Here is a 22636-nt window from a genome sequence, read left to right on the forward strand (position 1 = left end):
TGGCATCCTACACGTCTTCGTTGGAGTTGTTGCGATACAGGATATATGTCATCAGACTGGCAGGGATCATGAGCGGCTGTCACATACGAATAGACACTTCATTGCTCATTGCTGATTCATGATACACTACACCTCCTGGCCCCGACTACTACAGAACGTAGTCAATCACCAACCGCCCATCTGCCCTCTCTCTCGCCTCCACCAGCAGATGACAGGCCGCCTCTTTCATCGTCGCCTACTACTCATCAACCGCCTTAGCTTCTCCGCTGCCTTTGAGGAGTGCTCGTTCTCCCACATCATCTACCCCTTCATCTCCTCCCCACCACCCACCACTCTACCCGCCCCCTGCGCAAGCCTCTTCTTGCTCACCACCCGCAAGCCAAACACCACCAGTACCAAAGCCTCCAGCCCCAGCACAACAGCAAGAGTAACCATAGCGCCGATGACTCCGTTCACAGCTGGACTGACGCCGTTCGAACACCCCGTGCTCTCCTCGCTGGACAGTGCCGAGCCAGCGCTGCTGCCATCGTCGTTGTTGTCATTGACGTAAGCCGCACACTCCCCAGTAGAGTTCCCGCACGCCGTACACCAGGCGCCCGTATCCCCGAGTGAGAAGGCATTCATGTTTTCCATGAAGTCATTCCAGGCCAGTGCATTCTCCCCAGTCCCGAAAAGCGGGTACTCAGTTGGCGGGTCACTCTCGCTCGCCGTACCGTTATGATAGAGGAACCGCACAAACACATCCTCAGGCGAATAGTCCGTCTTGGAAGCGTTGGTGAACATCTCAAACACCATACTAGAGGCATAATCAGTTACACCAGTGAAATCCTCATTGACCTCCGGCAATTGAGCGAGCCCGAAGAAAGAAGCAAAAGTCGCGTAGGCGCCAAATTGAATGCCGAGCCTCTGGCCGGAGAAGGAGCCGGCGGTGGAGAGGGAGTCGTTGAGGAACTGGGTGATTTGGGCCGCGAGGGTCATGCCGGTCACGGCGCGGATGGGCGTGCTGGCGTTGTAGGCGAGGGCGAATTGTTGGGCGTCGGCGAGGGTGCGGAGTTGGAAGAGCGTCCGGTCGGTCAGGAGGGAGGCGGAGGGGATGGTGTTGTTGTGGATCGTGGCGACGTTGATGTAGTCCCAGACTAGATCGGGTGTTAGCATGGGAGAAGCGATGGGAGAGGGATGGGCTTGACTTACTCTCGTAGGCGTTCTCGAATGTGGCATCGTCTTCGGAGAACATCCCACTGATCACAGGCAACAAGTTCCGGTAGAAGTCCCGCGTCGAGTCGTATAATCGCCTATACTCGTCGGACACGAAATACTCATTCGAACTAACTTCCGCCTTCGCGCAGTCGCTGGTCCCTTGCAACCACGTACTATCCTCACTCCCGGTGCCACTCTCCGCCACACCGATCGGGATGAGCTGATACCCCTGCATCGGCGCGGTGACAGTACTGCCATTCCTCAATTCCTCAGCGTCCAGCTCACTGCCGACAGGCGGGTAGAGAGCCTGCAAGAACCCCGTAGCGCTATTCTGCAGCACATCATCAATGGGCGACGAGACCTGGAGCTGCGACTGCAGGACGGCATCCGGGTTAATCCCGCTGATGCGGAAGTCGGCGCCCGAGTCAATGTACCGGCTGCGGTAGTAGGAGCCGGAGTCGTAGACTTGACGGTAGCCCAGGTCGGTGAGGTTGGCGGGCGCGGTGATCTTGGCTGTGCGGTCGCCGTGGCGGTGGAACATGTAGACGCCGAGGATGGTTTCGGAGTTGGAGCTTTGGGATAGAGCTGTGGGCAGCGCTGCCGCTAGGGCGAGAATGGGGAGGGTGTACATGTTTCTTATGGGATGTTGTGGAAAGCCCACGGAGGGTGGAAGGTGGCAGACGCAGGAAAGATATGTAGAGTACGAAATGCCTACCGTAGAGCTCCCCGAACAGTGCCGTCGTCGGCGACAGCTACAGCATGCTGGCCGGCCGATCGTCTCGAAGCTCTCGAGGCGGTCCGTCTTCGGAGCGCACAGCAGCCATTGACAGCCATTGGCAAGCAGCAGCAGCAGTAGACCGCGCAGTAATCCGCCCACATGGCCGCAGGTCCGCGAAGCTGTCGGTGGAGTTGGAGGAAGAAGTGGAGTTTCGACCTTATCAAAGCGCTAGCCCACTGCGTCTTGCCCAATTGAGGGGCACAGTAGCGAGCAAAAAAGTAGCTTGTCGAAGACTGACAGCACGGTAAGCCGGCAGTCAATATCTTGAACAACAGCTAGTAAGGTATAGGCTCTGCTGGGCAAGGCAACGTTGCTGAGTAGCTGGAACAATTAAGAGATGCGTAAAAACTATGACAGAGTGGGGTAAGCAGGCCGAGAGAATGCAGACGAACGGACGACCGTAGTTTATCCGACACACTCCAATGCTCTTAGAGGTGATGATGGCAAGGCGGAGAGATCGTCGACATCCGCAGCTGAACGTCAAGTCGTCCCGGGTCTCGTCTGCTAGACGCAGTCGCGGTGTCACGATTCTCAATGCCGTTCTCATCGGCTCTGAGATCCTGGCCTGTATGACTGACCGGTATGTTCATCTGGTCTGGACACACTCGGGTCTTCGCATACGAGCCTCATCGTGGAAAGTGAAAGATATATCGATCACTCCTTGTCCTGTAACCATTCCACCACCGCTACACCACGTTAGCGACCTACGTCTCCCATCATGGCTGGGTTTTAGGGACTCACCTTTCCTAAACTCCTCCGGTTTCTCCGAAGTAACCCAATGCCCACTCTCCACATCCGCCAACTCGAACTTCGGGAAAAATCTCCCCAGCACCGGCAACATCTCATCCGCCACATAATGGCTCTTCGTCCCCCTCACCACCAACACCGGCCCCTCCCACCTCGCCTCCTCCGGGTCCTTGAACGGGAAATCCGCCATGTTGTCCAGGGCATTCGTTAAGATCTTAATCGGGATCTGCCATTTCTGCGTCCCGTCTGGCTGGCGCACGAGGTTGCCGAGCAGGAATTGCCGGATCGAGATGCTCTCTTCGTAGTCTTTGAGGATGGCGTCTGCGTCGCTCTGGCGGTGTATAGTGGTTTCGTCGATCTTGCGCATGCCTTGAGTGTACTTTATGAAGTCCCGATGGAGCGCTGCGTCTACCGGCGCGTTGTCGATGGGGATGAGGTTGGCGATGGGCACGCGGTTGCGAAGGGCGAGGGTCATGACGGTTTTGGCGCCCATGGAGTGGCCGATTAAAGTCGGGCGGGTGAGTTTGTGATGTTGGAGGAAGAGCTCGAGGTCTTCGGCGAGTGCGTTGTAGTCATGGCGCGGGTCGTGGGAGGAGTCGCCGTGGTTGCGGAGGTCGAGGGCGTAGACGGGGCGGTTGAGGTCGCGGGCTAGGACTCTGTGGTGTCGTTAGGATGCGGATAGGTTGGGTATAACAGCAGAGAACGTACTTACTCATACTCCTGTTGTTCTTCTTGGAGCCGAAGAGGCCGTGGAGGAAGACGATGGGAGGAGCATTTTCGCGGAGGTCTCGTAGGCCACGCTCAGCTTTCTTTGCTGGCTCGTGGAGGTCGTAGGCCAGTGTTATGCCATTGCTGAGCTTTGTGGTCGAGTAAAGCCGGATGTACAGAAATGGGACAAGTCTGTGGCATTGCTGGAGGCGTGGAAGCGCTCTTCGCGCGAGCATTGCCGTTCGTAACGAGTCGTCCCCGTCCTTCTCAACCGTACAAGGTCAAAGGAGTGTAGTTGTGGTAGGAGGAGAGAGGGTCTTGTTGCGACTATTGATCAACATAGCCATAGGGCTGAAGAGCTCCCAAAACTTCAACTGCGCTACGTCACACCTTCCACCTTCACATGCTCACCACCAACTTGCGCCGCGCCCTTCAACGACCCCTACACCACCTCCGCCCATACAGCACCACCAGAACAACCCGCAAAATGCCTTCCGTAACCCGCTCCGACCCCAACATCATCATAACCGGCACCCCAGGCGTCGGCAAGTCCACCCACTGCGAAGCCCTCGCCTCCAAAACCGGCCTGCACCACCTCAACATCAACGACGTAGTCAAAAAACACTCCATCGGCGAAGCTTCCAACGACGGAAACGATCCCAATACCAAGATAGTCGACGAAGACCGCCTGTTGGATGTAATCGAAAACGACCTCGAAGACGGCGGCCAGATCATCGACTGGCACGCCTGCGACCTCTTTCCCCCGCGGCAGATAGATCTCGTCGCCGTAATAAGGTGTGACAATCAGATCCTGTACGATCGGTTGAAGGCGCGGGGTTACGGGGAGAAGAAGCTGCAGGAGAATCTGGACTGTGAGATTATGGAGGTGTTGGTGCAGGAGGCGCGGGACGCTTATGAGGGGGAGATGGTGGTGGAGTTGCGGAGCGAGAAGGCGGAGGATGTGGATGGGAATGTGGAGAGGATTGAGGAGTGGATCAGGAGTTGGAAGAGGGATAATGGGAAGGAGGGCGGGGTGGAGGCGAAAGGGGAGGGTGGGAAGAAGGACGAGGATGATCCGATGTTCTTGCATGGGTGAGAGAGTGGTGGTGCGGTCGATGTCTATCTCGGCTGCTTTGGGAGGTGGATTCGATCATGCTGCTTCCTGCTTCAGCCAGTCCTTCAGCTTCTCGAGCGCCTTGCCCCGATGCGAGATCTGGTTCTTCTCCTCGCCGCGCATCTCAGCGTACGTCTGGCCTTCGTACTCGAAGCACGCGTCCCATCCTGTTCGAGCGGTCAGCGACTTTCGGCTCTTGAGAGACCACGCTCTCAGCAGAAGACTCACCAAAATCAGTCGGTCCTCTCGCCTCAACAATCTTGCCCTGCAACTCATCAGCACCCAACCGCCACGCTCGATTGACACCATAATCACCTGCGTCCGCCCCTGGAAGATCAACACGTCCTTCCCCGGCCCCTCACAATAAGCAAACGTGCACACGGCCTGCGCGCTCTTATCCTCGAAACCCGCCAGCAGCTTGTGGAACTGCTGTACGCCGAGGGCTTTGAGGAACCATTTGCTGTCCACCACCCATCAGCCATATCGCCCCCAAACAGTCGCAGAGGAGGTAGAGACGGATGGAAAATGATATTTAGGGAGGAGGGATGCAGTACATACACATAAGGCCCAGGCAACTCATCAAAAGCATCAAAGCACAAGCACGTATCCTCTACCAGCACGGGTCCTTTCACCTGTTCGACCATTAGCATTCTACCCGAATCCCCAGTCTCCCTCCTCCCTCCCCAAGCTCAATCTTCCTCCTTTCGTTGTTTGAGAGGTAGATGTACGTACAATATCAGCAGCCCTCCCACACTTGTCCCGACTAATCTCCTCAATCGTCCCCTGCAACTCCGGTAAATCCAAATTCTGACTTCGTAGTTCCACGGGCGTGGCGGAGAGGATGGCGCGGACTTCGGCGAGTTTCTTCGCGTTGCCTGTGATGAAGTTGAGGTGGGTGGGCGCCATGGTGGCTTTTCTTCAGGAAGATGGGGTGTCAAGGATATGGGGTGATGAAGTGGATGGTGGTGGTGATGGAACGCGGAAGGAAGTGGTCTATTACATGTAGTCTACAAAGTCTTCTCTAACTAGACGTTCGATTAATCTTTTATAGGTGCGGTAACTGAGACTTCTATCACAGAACAGTCATTCAAGTGCTACATGGACATGCTGGCCGCGATGGCCGACTTGGGTTGAGGTCGCATCGCAGAGTCAAAGATCACGTCACGCCACACTTCTGGGCAAAGCCAATGTACAGAGTGTGCTTGGTAAGTTTCTTTCGATCACGCAGCTAAGATCTTGGAGAGCATGAGTCTACGCTGAAACCCTAGCAATGCCCGTCCATCATGCATGACAAGACGAATGCTCTCCCCAATGCCACACCATAGCCTTAACCACTCTACACAGTCTCCAGCACCTGCTCCTTGAACTCCTTGTTGCCCTCAACCTTCTGGCCGGAGTCGTCGGTGGAGGACTCGCCGTGGAGCGAGAGGAGGTTGCCGAGATCGAACTTGGGTGCCTTGAGCAGCTTCACCTTGCGGACGTGGACCTGAATCATATTAGCCTCTAACCTTTACGGTGTTCTCGACGTGTACGCAACATACGTTCTGCAGCGGGTAGATGCCCTGCGTGCTCTTCTCAATCTCACGCCCAATCACCTCGGGAATGAGCTTGGTGGTAAGCTGGCTGAGCGAGCATGCCGATGCCTCCTTCTGCATGATGTCCACCATCTTCTTCCTGATCGCGCGCACCTGCGACGACCGCGCATACGTAGTCTTCTTGATCTGATTAGGCCTCCTCTTGGTGAACGCGATGCAGAACAGACGTAGCAGGTAGTCGTCGGTGGTCTTGATGACGGCGTTGGCCTCGATCAGAGTCTGCCACTTGCGGACCAGCGAGCGCAGCTTGTCGGAGGTGAAGTCGAGGCCGTGGAAGTTGGTGAGGCAGTTCTTGCCCTGGACCTCGTCGATGCGCAGCTTGACCTTGCGGAAGGAGTGGTCTTCGTCCTTTTGCAGGTCGGCGAGCGAGACTTCGAGGATGCGGCCTTTGAGGGCGTCGTTGGCGTTCTTGAGACCGGTCGTGCGGTTCACGAGCGTCTTGCCGACACTGTCAGGCTGTTAGTATCATTTGCCAGCCTTCTTTTGCTGCATCGAAGGCTCAATCGTACTCTCGGATGGCGAAGGTGGATGGGGCCTTGATGTTGAACCAGTCCTTCCTCGCGAATGGGTCGACCTTCTTCTTCAAGCCCTTCTTGCCCTTTGACAATCTTTTGTTCTTTCCTACGGCCATGATGGCGGTGTTGTGCAGGAAAGGGAGGAGATTGGTGTCGTTGTCGGTCGTCTGTCGTGTGCGCAACCTTCGAAGATTAATTCGAAGCGGCGGTGCGGCAGCTGTTGCTTGGCGCGAAATTCCAGGTGGTTGGCTAAAGTCGTGGTTGAGCCAAGACTTAAGACGCTCTCACATGTCAGACCTCAATAACCTGAAGTCCCTTCGACTTCACAGCTTTCAGAAACGCATTGATGGCCGCAGCTTCGACCGGAGATGTAGAAATATGATGCCCACGAGGCGGTAATGGCACAGTGCAGACTTCCATGGGAGTGCCGGGCTTCGGACAACCGCAGCCATGGCCTGCCAGCCTCACAGCAACCTGAAGAAATAGGCGTTGGTGCTGGCTAGTCAAGATAACAGCCAGGATGGCGCAATCCTCGCGTATACTGCAGAGGAACGTGCGTGAATTACAGTGTACATGGTGCTCGTGAGCCTCCGGGAGCCACCGCCACCTCGTCTGCAGCTCCTCAGCCTTGTCTCTTCTTGCAACGGACGAACCATGCCTTACCTTTAATTCATACTCTGCAGCGGCACCGACCCCGAATCAAAAGCTGTTGTTCGACATGTCAAAGGCCCCCAGCAATGTCTACCCCTCTTTAGACGCCAGCAAAAGACAGATCCGCTTGGTGAAGCTCATACCACATGACAGCTCAGCTGAAACCATCTGCTGCGAGCTGAGCGCAGTCTCTCTGGACGACACCCCAGCGTATACGGCCCTGTCTTACTCCTGGACGAAGGAACCACCCGGTCACACTATCCTATTGAATGGCCAACCCTTCGCGGTACGGCCCAACTTGTTTGCCTACCTCCAGGAGAGATCAGCCCAGTCGGATGCATCTCAGTGGATCTTTATCGACGCTCTCTGCATCAACCAGGCCGATAACGACGAAAGGAGCACGCAGGTGTCTTTAATGGGCGATGTCTATCGTTGCGCCGAACAGGTTGTGGCGTGGCTGGGTCCGAATCCTGCTATCGACGGAGAGTCATTATCCCAATGGCGAGCAATGGCTGACCAGGTACTGCTCAACAGGATGGCAGCACTTGACTCGGAAGCGCTGTTGCACGCGAAGCGGATGCAAGACACCTTCGCACGACCAAGCTATTGGCTGCAACTCTGGATTGTGCAAGAAGTGGTACTGGCGCGAAGGCTGACCTTGCAATGTGGATCCTTGGTGATGCCAGAGCAACGAATCCTGCTAGACTTCAGCCTCTTTCCTGGTAGAAAACGGACGATATCGGAAAAGGACATCGTATTCCCGCGCGTACTTCCGCCTTCCCAGCAGGAAACTGAAGACGACCGCGTTGCGAGAGTGATTGACAAAGTGTCAAAAGTTCTCTACCGGCGACACAACATGTTGGGTGAGGATGACGACTCTGCTAAGGAACCCATAGGCAGACTTCTAGGGACGTTTCACTCGAATGCATTCTCAGTACGTCACGATGCTGTATTCGGGCTCCTTGGCCTTGGCCGTAGCCGCCTGCGGCCTGACTACGACATGTCAGTGTCAGACCTGTTCATGTTCATTCTGGTCGAATTCTATTTGGAAAACGTGCCGAACGGAATGGGCGTTGGGGATGTTATGAACCCCTACTGGAGATACCCACTGGGCTCATTGATACCGAATTTCATCTATGCGCTCATGGCAGCATTGGATCTTGCTCCGGACGATGCAGTGGTCGCTCTACTCTTGACGGAGAGTAGTCGTCTCTTCTGGGGAGAGCATAGAAGTCGTAAACTCTACCACGATATCCTGGCACGCTGTTATATGGAAAATCCCAGTCAATGGACACTGATACCCAGTATTGCTCGACAGTACGCCTTGGCGCGGTCTTGGAAGATTCTTCGGGACCTACGCATGTATGAGGCTCAGAATGCGATGTTGCCAGATCCTGATGGAAAGTCTACAGCCCGGCCATACAGTGAGTGGAAAGCAAAGGCCATAGACCAGGTCGAGAGCTTGAGACGCGCTATGGACGGCTACGGTCGCAACACACTCGATGTTTGAGCCCGTCGGTCGGTCGTGGTCAGGCAAGCATTGCAGAAGGAATTCCACATGTCAGAGGATGTGAACATTGGACAACGTGACAACACCATCTCATTCTCATAGTCAGATCTCTACATGCCACTTTCGTCACCTGACGACAATCGACTTGTCCGTATCGTACAGCGGCTCCAGCTGCGCATCCCTCCGCCACAGCAACCGCTTCCGAAACCACCAAGGCACCACCGTCCCAGTCTGGTACGCTACATGCTTCTGCGACGGCACAGCAAAAACATAATCCAGTTCCTCCAGCGCCCTCTGCTTCGTCTCCGGCACCAGCAAGAAGATCAAGATGAACGCCAAACAATTCAGCCCGGCAAAGAAGCCAAACGCTCCAACCGGTGTGAACGTCACCAACATCCGCGGGAACGTAATCGCTATTACGAAAGACCAGAAGAAATTGGTTGCCACCGCCAATCCCATGCCTGCTTCGCGGTGTGAGAGCGGGAAGACCTCGGCGGAGTAGGCGTACGCCACCGGACCTATCCCAAGGCTGTAGAAGGCAGCGGAGAGGTAGATGAACATCGCCGCCAGCCCGACGCGCGCCTCCATATTGGAAAACGGCATGAACTGATGGCAGAGGCCCGCGGCGAGTAGTGTCCAGGCCATGTTTGGCAAGGTGAAGAGCAGAAGTGGGCGTCGGCCGAATGTGTCGATGGTCCATATGGCGGGCAGAGTGAAGACGAATTTGACAAGGCTGAGGCCGAAGGAGGCGATTACGGCCGTTCGAGCGGAATAGCTGGCGCTTTGGAAGATGTATGAGGAGTAGAAGGTTATGATGGTGATGCCACATCTAGGCTTCTCAGCTAATCATCTGCAGAGATGGAGGGATGGTATACGTACAGCTGTTGCGCTAACATGACCGTAGATGAGGCGAGGGTGGCTCGTCGGACGCGAGGGACGGTAAACAGTTGCGTGAGGCGCGAGAAGTAATTGCTATTCTTCACGATCGAAGCCTCGACCTCCAACTGGCAATGGATGTAGTACAGATCTCGAGCCGCCTGAAGTGGGTGGAAGCGAAGCCTCAGCAGTGATTGGTAGGCTTCCTGGTATCGGTTCTTCTTCATGTACCATCGTGCGCTCTCTGGACAGAAGTAGATGCCCACGAGGAGCGGTATGGCCGGAAGGAAAGCCGATCCCATCTGCAACCGCCACGCGATGACCGGCACTTTGAAGACGGCAAGATTCGCAGAGTATCCGAGGAGCATACCGAGCGCCACGAAAAGCTGCCACGACACGAGGAGTGCGCCGCGGATCCTCGCTGGACTGTTCTCGGCAGCGAATATAGGTACAGTGGCAGCTTTGAGGCCCATTCCTACTCCAAGCAGAAGACGGACAATCAAAAGCTGCTGCCAGGTCTGCGTCAAAGCGGATCCGATCGGCAAGAGCAGACAGAAGACCGCTGACAAGAAGATGGTCCCTCGCCGGCCGATGTAGTTGTTACAGGGGTCAGAGAGCAGCCAGCCGATGGTGGCAGCACCCAAGGAGGGACAAGCGTTGATCACACCCAGTATCCAGGTGGCTCGGGCGCCGTAATAGAGGCCGAATTCTTGTGGGAAGCTCAGGTCGACGCCACTGGCCCTACGCTGATGTCAATTGCTGGAGATTTTGAAGCGAACGACGGGCAGCATACCCAGTGTGATCCCATCCTTCTACCGCAGCCGCGATAGAACAGATGAAGATGGTGAGATAGAGCGCGGTTGGTTGCTTCCACTTGTGCGCGGCTTCATGGCGAAGAGCTGCTTTTTCCTCATTGCTGAGAACGTCCATACTGTCGGCGCTGGCTGGATCTTGCGCGACCAGCGCACCTCTCTTGAGAAGATCCAGCGCATCGAGCAGACCTTTCTCTTCGGTGAAGAGCTCGATGTCTTGCATCAAATCATCCATCTTGGTGTCTGATAGCGGGTTCGAGATTCTGGAGAGAGCGTTGGCTTTGGTTTGGATTGGGTTGGTACGGAGGTTGCTCACTTAGCATCGACATTCTCGTTCATGTCAATCGCTTTGGAGGCTGATACTCGAGGAAATGAGGACATGCCATCGTAGGCCATCTCTGCCGACGAACCGCTGTCGCTGGTCTTCTCATCGTACCCCATGGATGCGATCTGTTTGAATGCCGCGATTTAGAAAGTTCTGTGTAAGCGTTATAGCTAGAAGGGGCGTGAAGCATTTCATGATGGTCGCAGGACACATGGAGGCTCAAGTATCCTGTTCCCAGTGATTCGCGCGGGATGGTTGCGCAGACTGCGCCCTGTTGCCAAGGTCGCGTAGATGATGTCCCGCTCCATCCACTCCAGATAGGGCCAATTATACGGAGTGCGCGGAGGTAGTATACCCCCACAGGCTGTCTCGGCGTAGGAGATGGGATGGGGAAGATACGGAAGAAGTGTTCCTCAGTCGCAAGTTGCACCGACATGAAACCATCTGCGCGGAGCGTACCTAAGTCAATGGACACGATGGCCAACAGCATGTTTTCTGCATCCAAGGTCTTGTCCCCCCCGAAAACTATCCTGCTACGCAGTCTATGTCCGTGGCAGATTAGGAGGACACAGGTCTGGCATTCTTCGAAGGCCAAGCAAGGAAGAGGCGAAGCACATTGAGAATCTGCGCTTGCTGAGGGATGAGGAGAATACCAAGAAACGGCCAGCTGAAGGAAGTAGAGGTTGCGGCAAGGAAGCTGATCCCCTCCAAAGGTTCAAGACTCTTTCTCTTTGACGGCCGAAAGCGGAGTGCGGCGACCCGGACAGACCAACTTGACGAAGCTCTCTGCGAAGATGCCGTAACGCTCCTTCCTCACCTCCCTCGCCTCTCTATGGCCCATCATGCCCCGGCTCCTTGGTTACTTGTAAGGACACACGTCGACCCCACATGTCCCTCCGCCCGATTGCGATTGTGGAAGCCGGCATGGATATCACCACAATGGCCCGCCTGTCGATTCTGCGATCTGGATAGCGTTCGGTGGTTGGCCGTGGTCAGCGACATCTCGTCGAAAAGGCAATCGTCCTGCTTGCTTATTGGATAGGGCTCAAATCTTTCCTTCTGAAAATCTGGCGAAGTCACGCTGGCGCCAATAGGAACCACTGCACTCGACTATGTACTGAGCAACACGAAGCCGATCTACTCCAAGGATATCCGATGGTGTGGCGATGTTTTCGCCCGTCTGGGAGATCCAGATAGAGACCATGTGCAGATCGGAGATATTTGATGACCGACCAGATCATCGATATGGAGTCCAACCCACCCGTTCAGCGTCTGCTTTAGATTTACCGTGATCAAGCAGGATTGTGGGCTTGGGGGTGGATGGCGGAGGATCTGAAGGGAGGGGGAAGTGGACGATGATGATGTCTGACGTGCGTAGCTGTACGATCGAATGGCGATAACAGAACGCAGACTCAGTGACAGAAGAACTATCATGTCGATCGGGGCCACGAACCACCCAGAGTAAACAGCACGATGATTCTCACTGCACTTTTTCCCCCTCCGTCCTCAAAGCATTCCCATAATCGCCTCCATTCGGCGTCCTCACAATCGTATGGGTGTGGAACTTCGCAGGCTCCTTATTCGTCAGAAACACTCCCGAATGATGATCAAACTCGCAGACAATGACCGGACTCTGGATGCGGAAGTAGAATGGGTCGTTGTCTCCGTAACCTCCGATCCAGCAGAAGTACGTCTCGTCGAAGTGCTGGCGGACATGTTCTTTGCGCAGCTGCCGAGCTTTTTGAGGGAGGTAGAGCACGAATTGCTCGACGATGTCGAGGATGAGCTGCTGTTGCTCGGAGCTCATGCCTGAGACTTTGATGCCTTCGTAAGGAACGATGCGGTTGTCCCTGAAGGCGCCGCAGAGGTGGCGTTGGTCGTCCTGGTTCCATCGATCGACTTTCAGGTCGCCGCTTTGGAGCATTCCCGGGTCTCGCATAAGTTTGAAGATCTGTGTCTTGTCTTTCGTTTCCTGGGAAAAGCTCTGCATCAACTTCAAACCCAGGTTGCCCTCGGTGTGTAGGATTTCGGTACCAGACCACGGGCCGTCGTCGATGATATTCGGCTCGGCACCTGTAAAGGTTGGTGACACGACCATGTGCTTGCCTTTGAAGAAGACGCTGAGGCAAAGATGGTGACCATACAGCACCCAGCCCCAGGCTTTCTCTGGTGAAGGCTCGCCAAACAGCAAGAAGTTGTACGAATACTTGTTCATGATCTTGCGGACGTCGCAGACTTCACCTAAGAAGTGATTGATACGCATTGCTGCGAGTGCCTTTTGGTATCCCTCCGGAGAGAAGGAGGCTTCGAGCACTCCCAAGATTGATGTTGCCAGATCCTCCGGTAAGTCCTCAAGGCGAAGACCGAATGGTCTAAGTAGAAACTCAGGATTGGACCAGGCCCGCCACTCGCGCGCATTGACAGGATGATGCAGCTTCTGCTTCTGCTCTGGACTGCATTGGCCAAGCACGTTTTTTGTAGCGTTGCATACGCCCTCAACATCGATGCCCATATCCTCAAGCTCGAAGAGATTGGGCTTGATCTTCCCTATACCACGATAAAATCAGCATTAACCCAATGGTTGACAGATTGCAATATCATACCATCTGTCGTTACACCAGTGAATGGTTCTTTCAGCAGTTCCTTCCATGTCTCCGTGAGATTGTACAGCCAAGGAGGCACATGGTTCTTCTTGAAGTCATCGGCGTACTCATATGCATTCTGCTGCTTCGAAACGGTGAATCGCGGTATGCTTAGATCTGGTAGATGCTGGCGGAACTCAGATGAGGCGGCGTCGAAGCTGGATGTTCTTGCTTTGGTCGCCATCGTGCTATATTCCTCAATTTGCGCTCGCTCAGAGATACGTGAAATGGACTCGAGTGGATGCGGCTGATACCAGACAGATGTTTAAAGGAATGTCATCCGTTCTCTCCCCTTGATGCATTACAACCGTCTGGCGTCGGCACTTGAAGACGGACGGCTCTGGCGACAAGTGAGGTCGCGAGACATTGATTAGCTTCCATTGAAGATGAGTCAGCTCCAACGACCAGAAGCTTGAACCCTTTCAAAAAGTCATGACCTCGCGACTTCACGGCGAAGACATCACGGAACATCATCCTGGCCTGCATCCAATGCTTCGTCGACTGGATCGCCTCCGGCCATGGAACTGCTCAGAATACGTCTGCGTCACATGTCGCCACCAGCTATGGGCTGCGCAGAGCCAGCGAGCCCGCCGAAAGTACCATCAGACTCTCCTTCGAAGAGCCCAATCCGAGGTAGACTCGTGGGAAGACAACTTCAACAACCTTGACGCCGGGCTGGGACCTAGCAAACCAGAAGCGCCCGCTGAGAAGTCAAAGCATGCCTCTTCTGATGATGTGGGATCTGGGAAGAAGACGGGGGGAAACAAGTCGGTAGCTGCGTCTAGAATCAAGGCGCGGAGAAGTAGAGGCAAAGATGGGGCTATGCGCTCGTCCGTAAAGCGAGAAGGAAGGGGCCAGCAAGATGTTGGAGTGGATGGCCTGCTGTCGAGCCTGGACGAGCGAATGGCAGGCGGGTCAGGGAAAGACACCACGAGACAGAACAACACCACCAGCACATCACAAGGTAAAACGAGGGTCATTGCCAGCAAATCTGCTGGTATCGACGATTCCAAGCAGCGGCCAAGACCAGCGGCTGCTTCTGCCGAGCACAGTAGTGCAGAAGCCGCCATGTACGCGAAATATGAGGATGTGGTGAAGAAACTAGAACAAGACATGACTCCCGAGGCTGCTGACACAAGCATAGCACATGACCTTTTGAGGCTGCGGGCGACGGCTCGTTACCGGCGCGGGGACGACGGATTGTTACGAAAGCGCAACAAGAGGGAGCCACTAGGCCAAGAGGCAGTTAGCGATGCTCCTGAGACAGGCAGAGGGCTAGATCCCCTCATTCGACGTGGCGTAGGCTTGAAAGGACCTGCCTTTTATGAAGAGCGCACTTCTGCAAATGGCTCGACAGGTGGAGAAGCATCATCTAAGGTATCTCCAGCTGGACAGCAACCCAACGGTGCCCCGTCGAGTACAGTTTCATCAGATGCAACCAGCAATGCGGAGTCTCCGCCACAGTCGACAGCACGGCTAACCTTTTCTGACTGGCTCACGAGTAAAATACTACCAGGATCACGTCCATCTCAATCGATTGATCCTCCATCACCTGTAGAAGAAGGCTCTTCGGCTCCAGCTCGAACCACACCGAAAGGGTTGCCATTTGGTGCCCAGACAGCAGAGCCTCAAGGTGCCGAAGTGCGGGCTCCTGGTTCCCTTGATCTGACGATGTCAACCCCAGCCTTCGGAGTGCAGACACCAAGTAGTCAGGCATCGGATGCCCTAGCAAAGCTATACACATCGGGATGGAACCTCTCTGCTGGAAATGACGACACTGCCGCGTCCGCTGCTGCGTCAAAGAAGGGCAAGTCAACGAAAAAGCCGGCCGCTACTTCAAGCAAAACAACGAACGGCAAGAACCCGGTCGTTACCAAAGGACTCAATCGGCGCGAACGAGCAAAGCTCCAGCAACAGAGCAAATCTGACGCGGACAAGGACAAGTCGGCTTCCAAAGGCAAAGGGAAGAAGTCGAAAAGGTCCACTTCGGCGGATCAGCAAGCGCTCTCCGAGCAAGAATTGGGTTCAATGAGCAGCGTCAAGCCACAAGATCTCGCCATCACACCGCTTGAGATTCCCCAGCCGCCGGTACCCTCTCTGGAGTACGGTCTAGACAGGGTGCTCTTCAACCCTGGTGTGTACCAGCTCCAGGATCCGCACTCGCGGGTGTACAACTTCGACCCTTACCTGCAAATGATCATGCCAGTCGTCGAGTTCGACTTCAACGCTCTGAAAGAGTACAAGACGTCTTCGCAGGATGTGGCGCTTGGCGAACTCGCAAAGTCGCACGGCAAGCGGTACATCGGCTCTACTTCGAGCATGACCGGGACACTGGCGCACTTTCACTACCTGTTGTCAGCTTTCCGGCCGTTGAACACGAACATGGTCTCGCGTGGCTTTCCAGATCAGCTCGACAGCTTCACAGCCATCAATCGCGCCCCGAATGCGATCTTCTTGCGCTGGAAGAACGGCACATATGCCATCGATGCCGACAAGGAGCACGATAGTCCCAATGTCTTGATGATGCTTGGGAAGTCCATGGAGAAGCTGCTGACTCTTCCGACTTCTGAATTCGAACGCTACAGAAAGACCGACCCACGCTCCGTGTCAGAGGAGGATCGCACAGCACCCGAAGCCTTTCAATACACGACGATGGGCGACTTCCTAATGCGCTCACAGCTCGACGCCTACGACCCTCGCTTACCGGGCACGGGCATGTTCGACCTGAAGACCAGAGCAGTCGTAACAGTCCGTATGGACACGACTGATTTCGAGCCAATGACTGGATACCAGATTCACACTCTGCAAGGTAGATTCGAGAGCTACGAACGGGAGTACTACGACATGATCCGCTCGACGATGCTAAAGTACATGCTCCAAGTGCGCATGGGTCGCATGGACGGCATCTTCATCGCCTTCCACAACGTGGAGCGCATCTTCGGCTTCCAGTATGTCTCACTACAGGACATGGACCGGGCGCTTCATGGAACGATCAATACCTGTCTTGGCGACCAGGAGTTCAAGGCGAGCTTGGACATGTTGAATAAGGTGTTCGATATGGCGACGAAGAAGTTCCCGGAGCAGTCGCTGCGGTTTCACTTCCAGGCTACGCCGGAGAAGTTGGACTCGGATGCTACTGTGATGTGGGTCTTTGCGGAGCCGATGGGCGAGGCGCAGATTGAGAGCATTCAGTCGAGTTCAAAAGCGAGAGTGGCCGAGTTCGAGCGTGAAATGCTGGGGTATGAGAAGGAGGAGACGCCAGATACTGACGCTGTCGTCACTGAAAGCGAAGAAGCGGATGCAAAGTGGTCGACTGCTGCCAGTACGCAAGTCGATACTACAGAAACTCCCGAGCCAAAGCCGGCCTCCTCTTCCACCACATCAAACGACTCGAAATCCTCAGACGACCTCGCTCCCCTCTTCGCCGCCAGCATTCTCTGCGAATCCAAAGTCAACGGCAAAACCGTCACGCGCCCCGAACGCCTCCGCCCCACAGATAAATGGGAAATCGACTACATCGCGCACGAATACCCAACCGACGCGAAAATGTGGGCGCGCTACGAGCAGATGAAAGCCCGTCGGAAGGAGATTTTTTCGAAGTACGATGAGGATGATGTCGAGGATGCGCCGAGCAGTAAAGAGGAGAGCCGGAAGAAGGCGAAGGGGAGGGAGTATATTGAGTTTATGAAGAGGTTGAGTGAGCAGGGGCGGGCTTTTAGGGTGAAGGCGGATGAGGCGGAGAAGGGAAGTGAGCCGGTTGTTGTCGGGAGGCCGGTTGCGAGGGGTGGGGAGAGGGTGGAGGGGGTGGAGGATTATATGGGGTGGTTGTATAAGAAGCGGTGATTGAGGGGCACGGTGCGACTTATTGTTTTTCGCGTTGCATAGCGAGGCGTGGGGCGCGTTGTAGTATAGTGTATATTGTACAGAACCTCGCCTGGAGCGGTCCGAACGCTGGTAATTGTCGACATCCGTCCCGTGTTGCTCGAGGTCACCGACAAGCGACTGTCCAACAGCGTGGTCAAGAAGCCATTGGACTTGTTTCCGTTCCGTATCGCTGACCATTGGAAGCAAGCCACCGTCTCGGATCGCACGAGAACGGGGTTGAGAACCAGTATCCGTCCCGTGTGCAGGCCATCGGAGGTAAGCCGCAATCCGGATCGCGGGACAGGATTTTCCAGACCAGGGGCGAATTACTTCCTTGCCGTGTGATGGCCTGATGAGGAGGAAGAAGAGGGGTCTCGTTGCCCTATTGCATGTGCGGGTCAATGGCGGCTGCTAGCTTGGTCAGGACGCTGACTGAAGCTGTTATTCAGCAGCCCCCATCTTCACGAAACACGGGACTGTGCCCATGCTTCATCAGGAAGTGTTGCAGCGGCGAACGTGTTGCGGAAACTGGTGTCGGAAGAACGTGAAGAGTTAGACACCAGTCGGAGCAATTTTTGATCTTACGCAGAGGCGTTGTTGTAAGAGTTGAGTGATCATCCACCGTCATCCGGGTTGAAGTGACGTTGAAAGTTCATTGCTGAGTAAGACAATGCGAGCTTGCTTGCTTGAGGAGAAGCGCCACCTCACCTTGCTTTAACTCCTCCGCATAGGCTATCACCACTCGTACGGGAAGGTCTTGCTTTGTAACGGCAGCCTTCCCAAGCCTTCCGTCGGCGCCCAATTCTTCCTTCTCGGTGTTGTCGTAGGGTTAGCTTCAGACTCATACCGCTGGCTGCTGGAGCGGTTCCGGGCTGCTGACATTCATGTCGGGTCGAGGTGAGTAAGGTATATACAGGTGGGTGTGGCTGCAGAGCCCATTTCTTTGACCTCACTTCACTGCATTTAACTCTGTCTCACAACATTGTTTACGACGTGACTTCTGTCTCTCGCCTGCTATCGAACACAAACCATCGCGAGAGCACGAAAGTCATGGCGGACATCATCAGAGACGCGCCCATCGGGCAGCTAATCCGATACATCACCGGCAATCGAGTCCTGCTGTATCCCGAAGAGCGCGACGACTTCACCTGCCCGATGAGCTACTCGCATCCCGAAGCAGCACAAAAGGCGCATAAGCTGTCCACCGTCTCTTCGTCCCTTGGCGCCACTCCTATGGAAGAAAAGGAAAAGGCCAACCTCGAGCCAGCAGAGGAGCCGGAAGATGTCGAGAAGGCCAATCTGGAGCCAGCGGAATCCGACACGCCATACGAAGCACCACGGGCGCTCAACCGAGAAGTGCTGGAGCGTATGGACACGGAGAAGTCGCACATGCAGCAGGAGGGTGTGGCGAGGCGCGCGACTACGGCTAGCACGCTTGGACGAGTGAGCACCAGGACGGCCCTCGAGCAGGCTCACACCCGCGCAGACCTCGAGGCAGCCTATGAGGCGGCTTATGTGGCGTCCATCACTAAGGAGGTTTCGCAGCCGATTGTACCCCAAAGGACGAGCGAAGGCGACATTCTCGTGGACTGGTATACCACCGACGACGCCGAGAACCCCCAGAACTACTCTCAGGCGAAGAAGGCGCTCGTCTCGGGCATGATCTGTCTCTACACCCTGGCTTTCTATATGGGTAGTGCGATCTACACACCAAGCGCACCTTATTTGATGGAGATCTACGGCGTGAGCCAGGAAGTGGCGTCGCTCGGCCTCTCACTCTACGTCCTTGCCTACGGTCTGGGTCCGCTTCTCTTCTCGCCTCTGAGCGAGATCCCATCCATCGGCCGCAACCCGCCTTACATGGTCAGCTTCGGCATCTTCGTGATCCTGTGCATCCCTACTGCGCTGGTCGACAACATCCCCGGCCTCCTCGTGCTCCGGTTCTTGCAAGGCTTCTTCGGCTCGCCGTGTCTTGCCACCGGTGGCGCTTCGCTCCAAGACCTTTACTCCCTGATCAAGCTACCATACGTGCTCTGCATCTGGGCTTTCGCAGCAACCTGCGGCCCAGCACTGGGCCCCGTAATCAGCGGTTTCTCAGTCCCGGCAGAGTCATGGCGTTGGTCACTGTGGGAGATCCTCTGGATCAGCGGCCCCATCTTCCTCTCCATGCTGTTCTTCCTCCCGGAGACCTCGAGCGCCAATATCCTGCTCCATCGGGCGCAGCGTCTCAGGAAGCGGACCGGTAACCAGCATCTCAAGTCGCAGTCTGAGATTGACCAGGCGAACACCACTACCAAGGAGATCGTCAAGGAGGCGATCTACCGTCCAGCTCAGCTCATCTTCCAGGATCCAGCTATTGGGTTTACTGCTGGTTATGTTGCGCTGTGCTATGGTAGGTCTTCAGTGTGCTCAGCCCCATCAAAACGCGATGCATTGCTAATTGTGTTACAGGCATATACTACTCCTTCTTCGAAGCCTTCCCGCTCGTCTACATCGACCTCTACGGCTTCAACCTTGGCGAGATGGGCTTGACGTTCCTCAGCATCACCGTCGGCGTGATCCTCGCCATCATCGCCTACTACGCCTGGATCTATTTTGTCGTCGAGCCAATTATCCGGCGTGAAGGCCTCGGAGCTCCAGAACGAATTCTCATTCCCGCCATGTTCGCCTCGTTCTTCCTGCCGGCTGGACTGTTCATCTTTGGCTGGACGGGGGATGGGAAGATTCATTGGATCGTCAGTTGTGGTGGGTCTTCCTACAACCCACTGTCAAAAGTAAGGATGGCATGCTAACGCATCGTACAGTCGGCATCATGATCTTCACCATCGGCGTCTTCATCTTGATGCAATGCATCTTCGTCTACCTCCCCTCCGTCTACCCGCAATACGCCGCCTCTCTCTTCGCCGGCAACGACGCAGCGCGCTCCTTTGTCGCTTTCGCTGCGGTTATGTTTGGACACCCGATGTACACAGGCATGGGCATTGGAGAGGCGTGCAGTCTGCTCGGTGCGCTAACTGCGGCGTGTATTGGCGGGATTTTTGTGCTGTTCTTTTTTGGAGCGAAGTTGAGGGCTAGGAGCAGGTTCTCTGCTAAGTGAGGGGCGGTGGACGTTTGATACGTACCTTAATGGGAGATGGCTATGCAAGGCAAGGCAAAGGCGGTTAATGTGTGCCTACGCGGCATCGATATGAGTTTGACTCCAGATTAGCGTGGTGTTACGTGGAGCGACAATGCAACGATGAATGACCGCCGTCTTTCACTGCAACCTCAACCTCCCTTTCCCACCGACTCCACTTCCTGATCACTCATACCGCTCGAAGAACAAGAAGTCGCTCTCGCGTCCACAGTGGCTCAGCTCAACCAAGTCCTCCCAGAAATGGCCGGCTGCTTGGCACGTGACGTAAAATCTCGGCGTCTCATGGTAATTGCTGAACAACCACGCTTCACACCCAGCTGAAGGTTCGTCATCCGCCACGCTGCCCTCACGCCGGCAACGTGCTGCGCAGGGGTCTAGGGCTTCGGTTGTTTCATTTCGGTGGAGATCGTGAAGTGGTCAGCGCGAGTCGTGCCAATGGACATGGCGAAGGCAGCTTCGACTCGATGGCGAGAATAGGTCGATGACTTCGTGTATACACTTCAGCCACTGGACTTGGTGATGTGTTCGGGGCTGTGAGATTTCAGAGAGTTGCTTGGGGAGGCTATCGATGGGAAGAGGTAGGTGGTGATGGGAGGTATAAGTCTGATGACCATCTGTCGTATCTTAACCCATCTCATCATTCATCCCAAGTCCATCGTACACCAGCAAGAAGACTGAAGACAAATTTCTGGCTCTCTCAAGCACCCCATTCCAAACCTACTTCTCCACCGCCAATATGCGCTCCTATGCTATCTTCGCCCTGGCAGCTGCCATCGGCCTCAGCGCCGTGAGCGCGCAAGACGTCTACGATGGCGACTACCCCTCCGCCTGCCAGGACTCTTGCGGCGCGGTCGTATCCCAAGGCCAGACTTGCGACGACCAGAACGACGAGGACGATGCGGAAGTGCAGTGTCTGTGCAATGCTCAGAACATGCAGAACTTGATTCCGCAGTGCCAGCAGTGCATTCGGCAGAACAGCAATGATAATGATGATCTTGAAGGTAAGTCGACCAACTACTACGGGAGCTATGGCGGACAGTGACTAACAGCGTATACAGACATCAACGAACTCCTCAACGCCTGCGGCTTCTCCATCTCTACCCCCACTGGCAGCGCTTCTAAGGCACAAGCAACTGTCTACACCACCACACGCACAGAGACGGACACCGAAAACGACGACAACGAGACTGAAACCGACGTCGACATCGAAGTGATCACATCTACCATTCGCAACGGCAACGCTTCGCCTACCGCTCAGATCGTGACGACCACGGACAGCGATGGCTCGACCACTGTGCTCACTACTACTACTGGCGGTGCTGCTGCTACGGGTGGTGCTGCTGATTCGTCGGGTTCGGCGGGTATGGCTGTTGCGACTGCGGCGCCGTTGTTGGGGGCGGGGGCTGCTGGGGTGATGGCTGTGCTTGCGGCGTTGTAGAGCGATCTAGGAGGGGGGTCGGGATAGATGGAGATATGTAGATGAAGGGATATGAGCTATGATATGGTCTTGAATGTAGTTTCGGAGTTCACGTATCGAATAATGCCTTGTCTGTTTTTCCGGGTCAAAATTCATCCCGACCTCGACCTTCCTTCGACTAAAACCGTTCTAATCTCACGCGTTTTCTCCCCGGCTCCAAACTCTGTTCCTTTCCTCAAACTTCCTCCGTCCATATCCGACTCGCGACGCACGACTCGCGCGCATACACCATCTTGGCACTCTAGCCGTTTCCCGCGGCCTCGTCTCCCTTCCTCCAACGATCAGCTCTCTCACGCGTCCACCATCAAGCTGCAGCTCGAGGAGCTTCGCGTCGAGGCTTGGTCTGCCATGGCAGGACACGTAGCACTCCCCTTCCGCTCCCGCAGGCAACCTCTGAAAAGCTGGAGCAGAACGTGGTGATGTTGCTCGCTGCTGTGATGAGGCCCGCAGTTGACCCGGAGCTCAAGCCGCCAGTGTCGCGTGCCCTATCGCCAAGTTCGGGTTTGCGTCTGGGCATGAGTTTGCCAAAGGAGAGTTTGCGACTGGCGACTGCGTGGCCGCTGATGTGGCGGTGGGCGGTGGGTGCGCATGGGGAGGGTGATGTAATTTGTTGGGCATTGGGCGTGGTGGTCGAGGCGTGAGGGGGAGGTATAAGTCTGGGACTGTTCGCTCATGTTCATATCACTTTC

The 22636-nt window shown here is 55.3% G+C and overlaps 11 protein-coding genes across 11 annotated transcripts; 5 read left to right on the plus strand and 6 right to left on the minus strand.

Moving 5' to 3' along the window:
* Positions 1-300: 300 nt before the first annotated feature.
* On the minus strand, positions 301-1828 carry LTR77_008405 (uncharacterized protein; the record flags this gene model as incomplete). Its single annotated transcript, XM_064805637.1, has 2 exons — positions 301-1136; positions 1192-1828. The coding sequence occupies 2 exons, from the start codon at positions 1826-1828 to the stop codon at positions 301-303; spliced, it is 1473 nt and encodes a 490-aa protein (XP_064656097.1).
* An 801-nt stretch (positions 1829-2629) lies between these two features.
* LTR77_008406 (uncharacterized protein) lies at positions 2630-3666 on the minus strand (the record flags this gene model as incomplete). The annotated part of the gene is made up of 3 exons (XM_064805638.1): positions 2630-2661; positions 2717-3370; positions 3435-3666. 3 exons carry the CDS (start codon positions 3664-3666, stop codon positions 2630-2632), a joined length of 918 nt encoding a protein of 305 aa, XP_064656098.1.
* A 251-nt stretch (positions 3667-3917) lies between these two features.
* FAP7 (factor activating pos9) lies at positions 3918-4526 on the plus strand (the record flags this gene model as incomplete). The annotated part of the gene is made up of 1 exon (XM_064805639.1): positions 3918-4526. The coding sequence occupies one exon, from the start codon at positions 3918-3920 to the stop codon at positions 4524-4526; it is 609 nt and encodes a 202-aa protein (XP_064656099.1).
* A 54-nt stretch (positions 4527-4580) lies between these two features.
* Positions 4581-5450, minus strand: HAM1 (nucleoside triphosphate pyrophosphohydrolase ham1; the record flags this gene model as incomplete). The annotated part of the gene is made up of 5 exons (XM_064805640.1): positions 4581-4711; positions 4773-4809; positions 4860-5004; positions 5103-5176; positions 5277-5450. The coding sequence occupies 5 exons, from the start codon at positions 5448-5450 to the stop codon at positions 4581-4583; spliced, it is 561 nt and encodes a 186-aa protein (XP_064656100.1).
* A 430-nt stretch (positions 5451-5880) lies between these two features.
* RPS1 (ribosomal 40S subunit protein S1B) lies at positions 5881-6770 on the minus strand (the record flags this gene model as incomplete). Its single annotated transcript, XM_064805641.1, has 3 exons — positions 5881-6030; positions 6086-6587; positions 6649-6770. 3 exons carry the CDS (start codon positions 6768-6770, stop codon positions 5881-5883), a joined length of 774 nt encoding a protein of 257 aa, XP_064656101.1.
* Positions 6771-7372: 602 nt separating this feature from the next.
* Positions 7373-8815, plus strand: LTR77_008410 (uncharacterized protein; the record flags this gene model as incomplete). The annotated part of the gene is made up of 1 exon (XM_064805642.1): positions 7373-8815. One exon carries the CDS (start codon positions 7373-7375, stop codon positions 8813-8815), a length of 1443 nt encoding a protein of 480 aa, XP_064656102.1.
* A 126-nt stretch (positions 8816-8941) lies between these two features.
* On the minus strand, positions 8942-10944 carry LTR77_008411 (uncharacterized protein; the record flags this gene model as incomplete). Its single annotated transcript, XM_064805643.1, has 4 exons — positions 8942-9644; positions 9695-10432; positions 10485-10766; positions 10820-10944. 4 exons carry the CDS (start codon positions 10942-10944, stop codon positions 8942-8944), a joined length of 1848 nt encoding a protein of 615 aa, XP_064656103.1.
* A 1364-nt stretch (positions 10945-12308) lies between these two features.
* On the minus strand, positions 12309-13654 carry LTR77_008412 (uncharacterized protein; the record flags this gene model as incomplete). The annotated part of the gene is made up of 2 exons (XM_064805644.1): positions 12309-13375; positions 13432-13654. The coding sequence occupies 2 exons, from the start codon at positions 13652-13654 to the stop codon at positions 12309-12311; spliced, it is 1290 nt and encodes a 429-aa protein (XP_064656104.1).
* Positions 13655-13902: 248 nt separating this feature from the next.
* LTR77_008413 (uncharacterized protein) lies at positions 13903-17313 on the plus strand (the record flags this gene model as incomplete). Its single annotated transcript, XM_064805645.1, has 1 exon — positions 13903-17313. The coding sequence occupies one exon, from the start codon at positions 13903-13905 to the stop codon at positions 17311-17313; it is 3411 nt and encodes a 1136-aa protein (XP_064656105.1).
* Positions 17314-18384: 1071 nt separating this feature from the next.
* On the plus strand, positions 18385-20431 carry LTR77_008414 (uncharacterized protein; the record flags this gene model as incomplete). Its single annotated transcript, XM_064805646.1, has 3 exons — positions 18385-19726; positions 19786-20079; positions 20139-20431. 3 exons carry the CDS (start codon positions 18385-18387, stop codon positions 20429-20431), a joined length of 1929 nt encoding a protein of 642 aa, XP_064656106.1.
* Positions 20432-21206: 775 nt separating this feature from the next.
* On the plus strand, positions 21207-21908 carry LTR77_008415 (uncharacterized protein; the record flags this gene model as incomplete). The annotated part of the gene is made up of 2 exons (XM_064805647.1): positions 21207-21471; positions 21529-21908. The coding sequence occupies 2 exons, from the start codon at positions 21207-21209 to the stop codon at positions 21906-21908; spliced, it is 645 nt and encodes a 214-aa protein (XP_064656107.1).
* Positions 21909-22636: the final 728 nt, after the last annotated feature.

Source organism: Saxophila tyrrhenica (genome assembly GCF_035928015.1).
Source record: "Saxophila tyrrhenica strain CCFEE 5935 chromosome Unknown scaffold_14, whole genome shotgun sequence".
In the NCBI taxonomy this organism is placed as follows: Eukaryota; Fungi; Ascomycota; class Dothideomycetes; order Mycosphaerellales; family Extremaceae; genus Saxophila; species Saxophila tyrrhenica.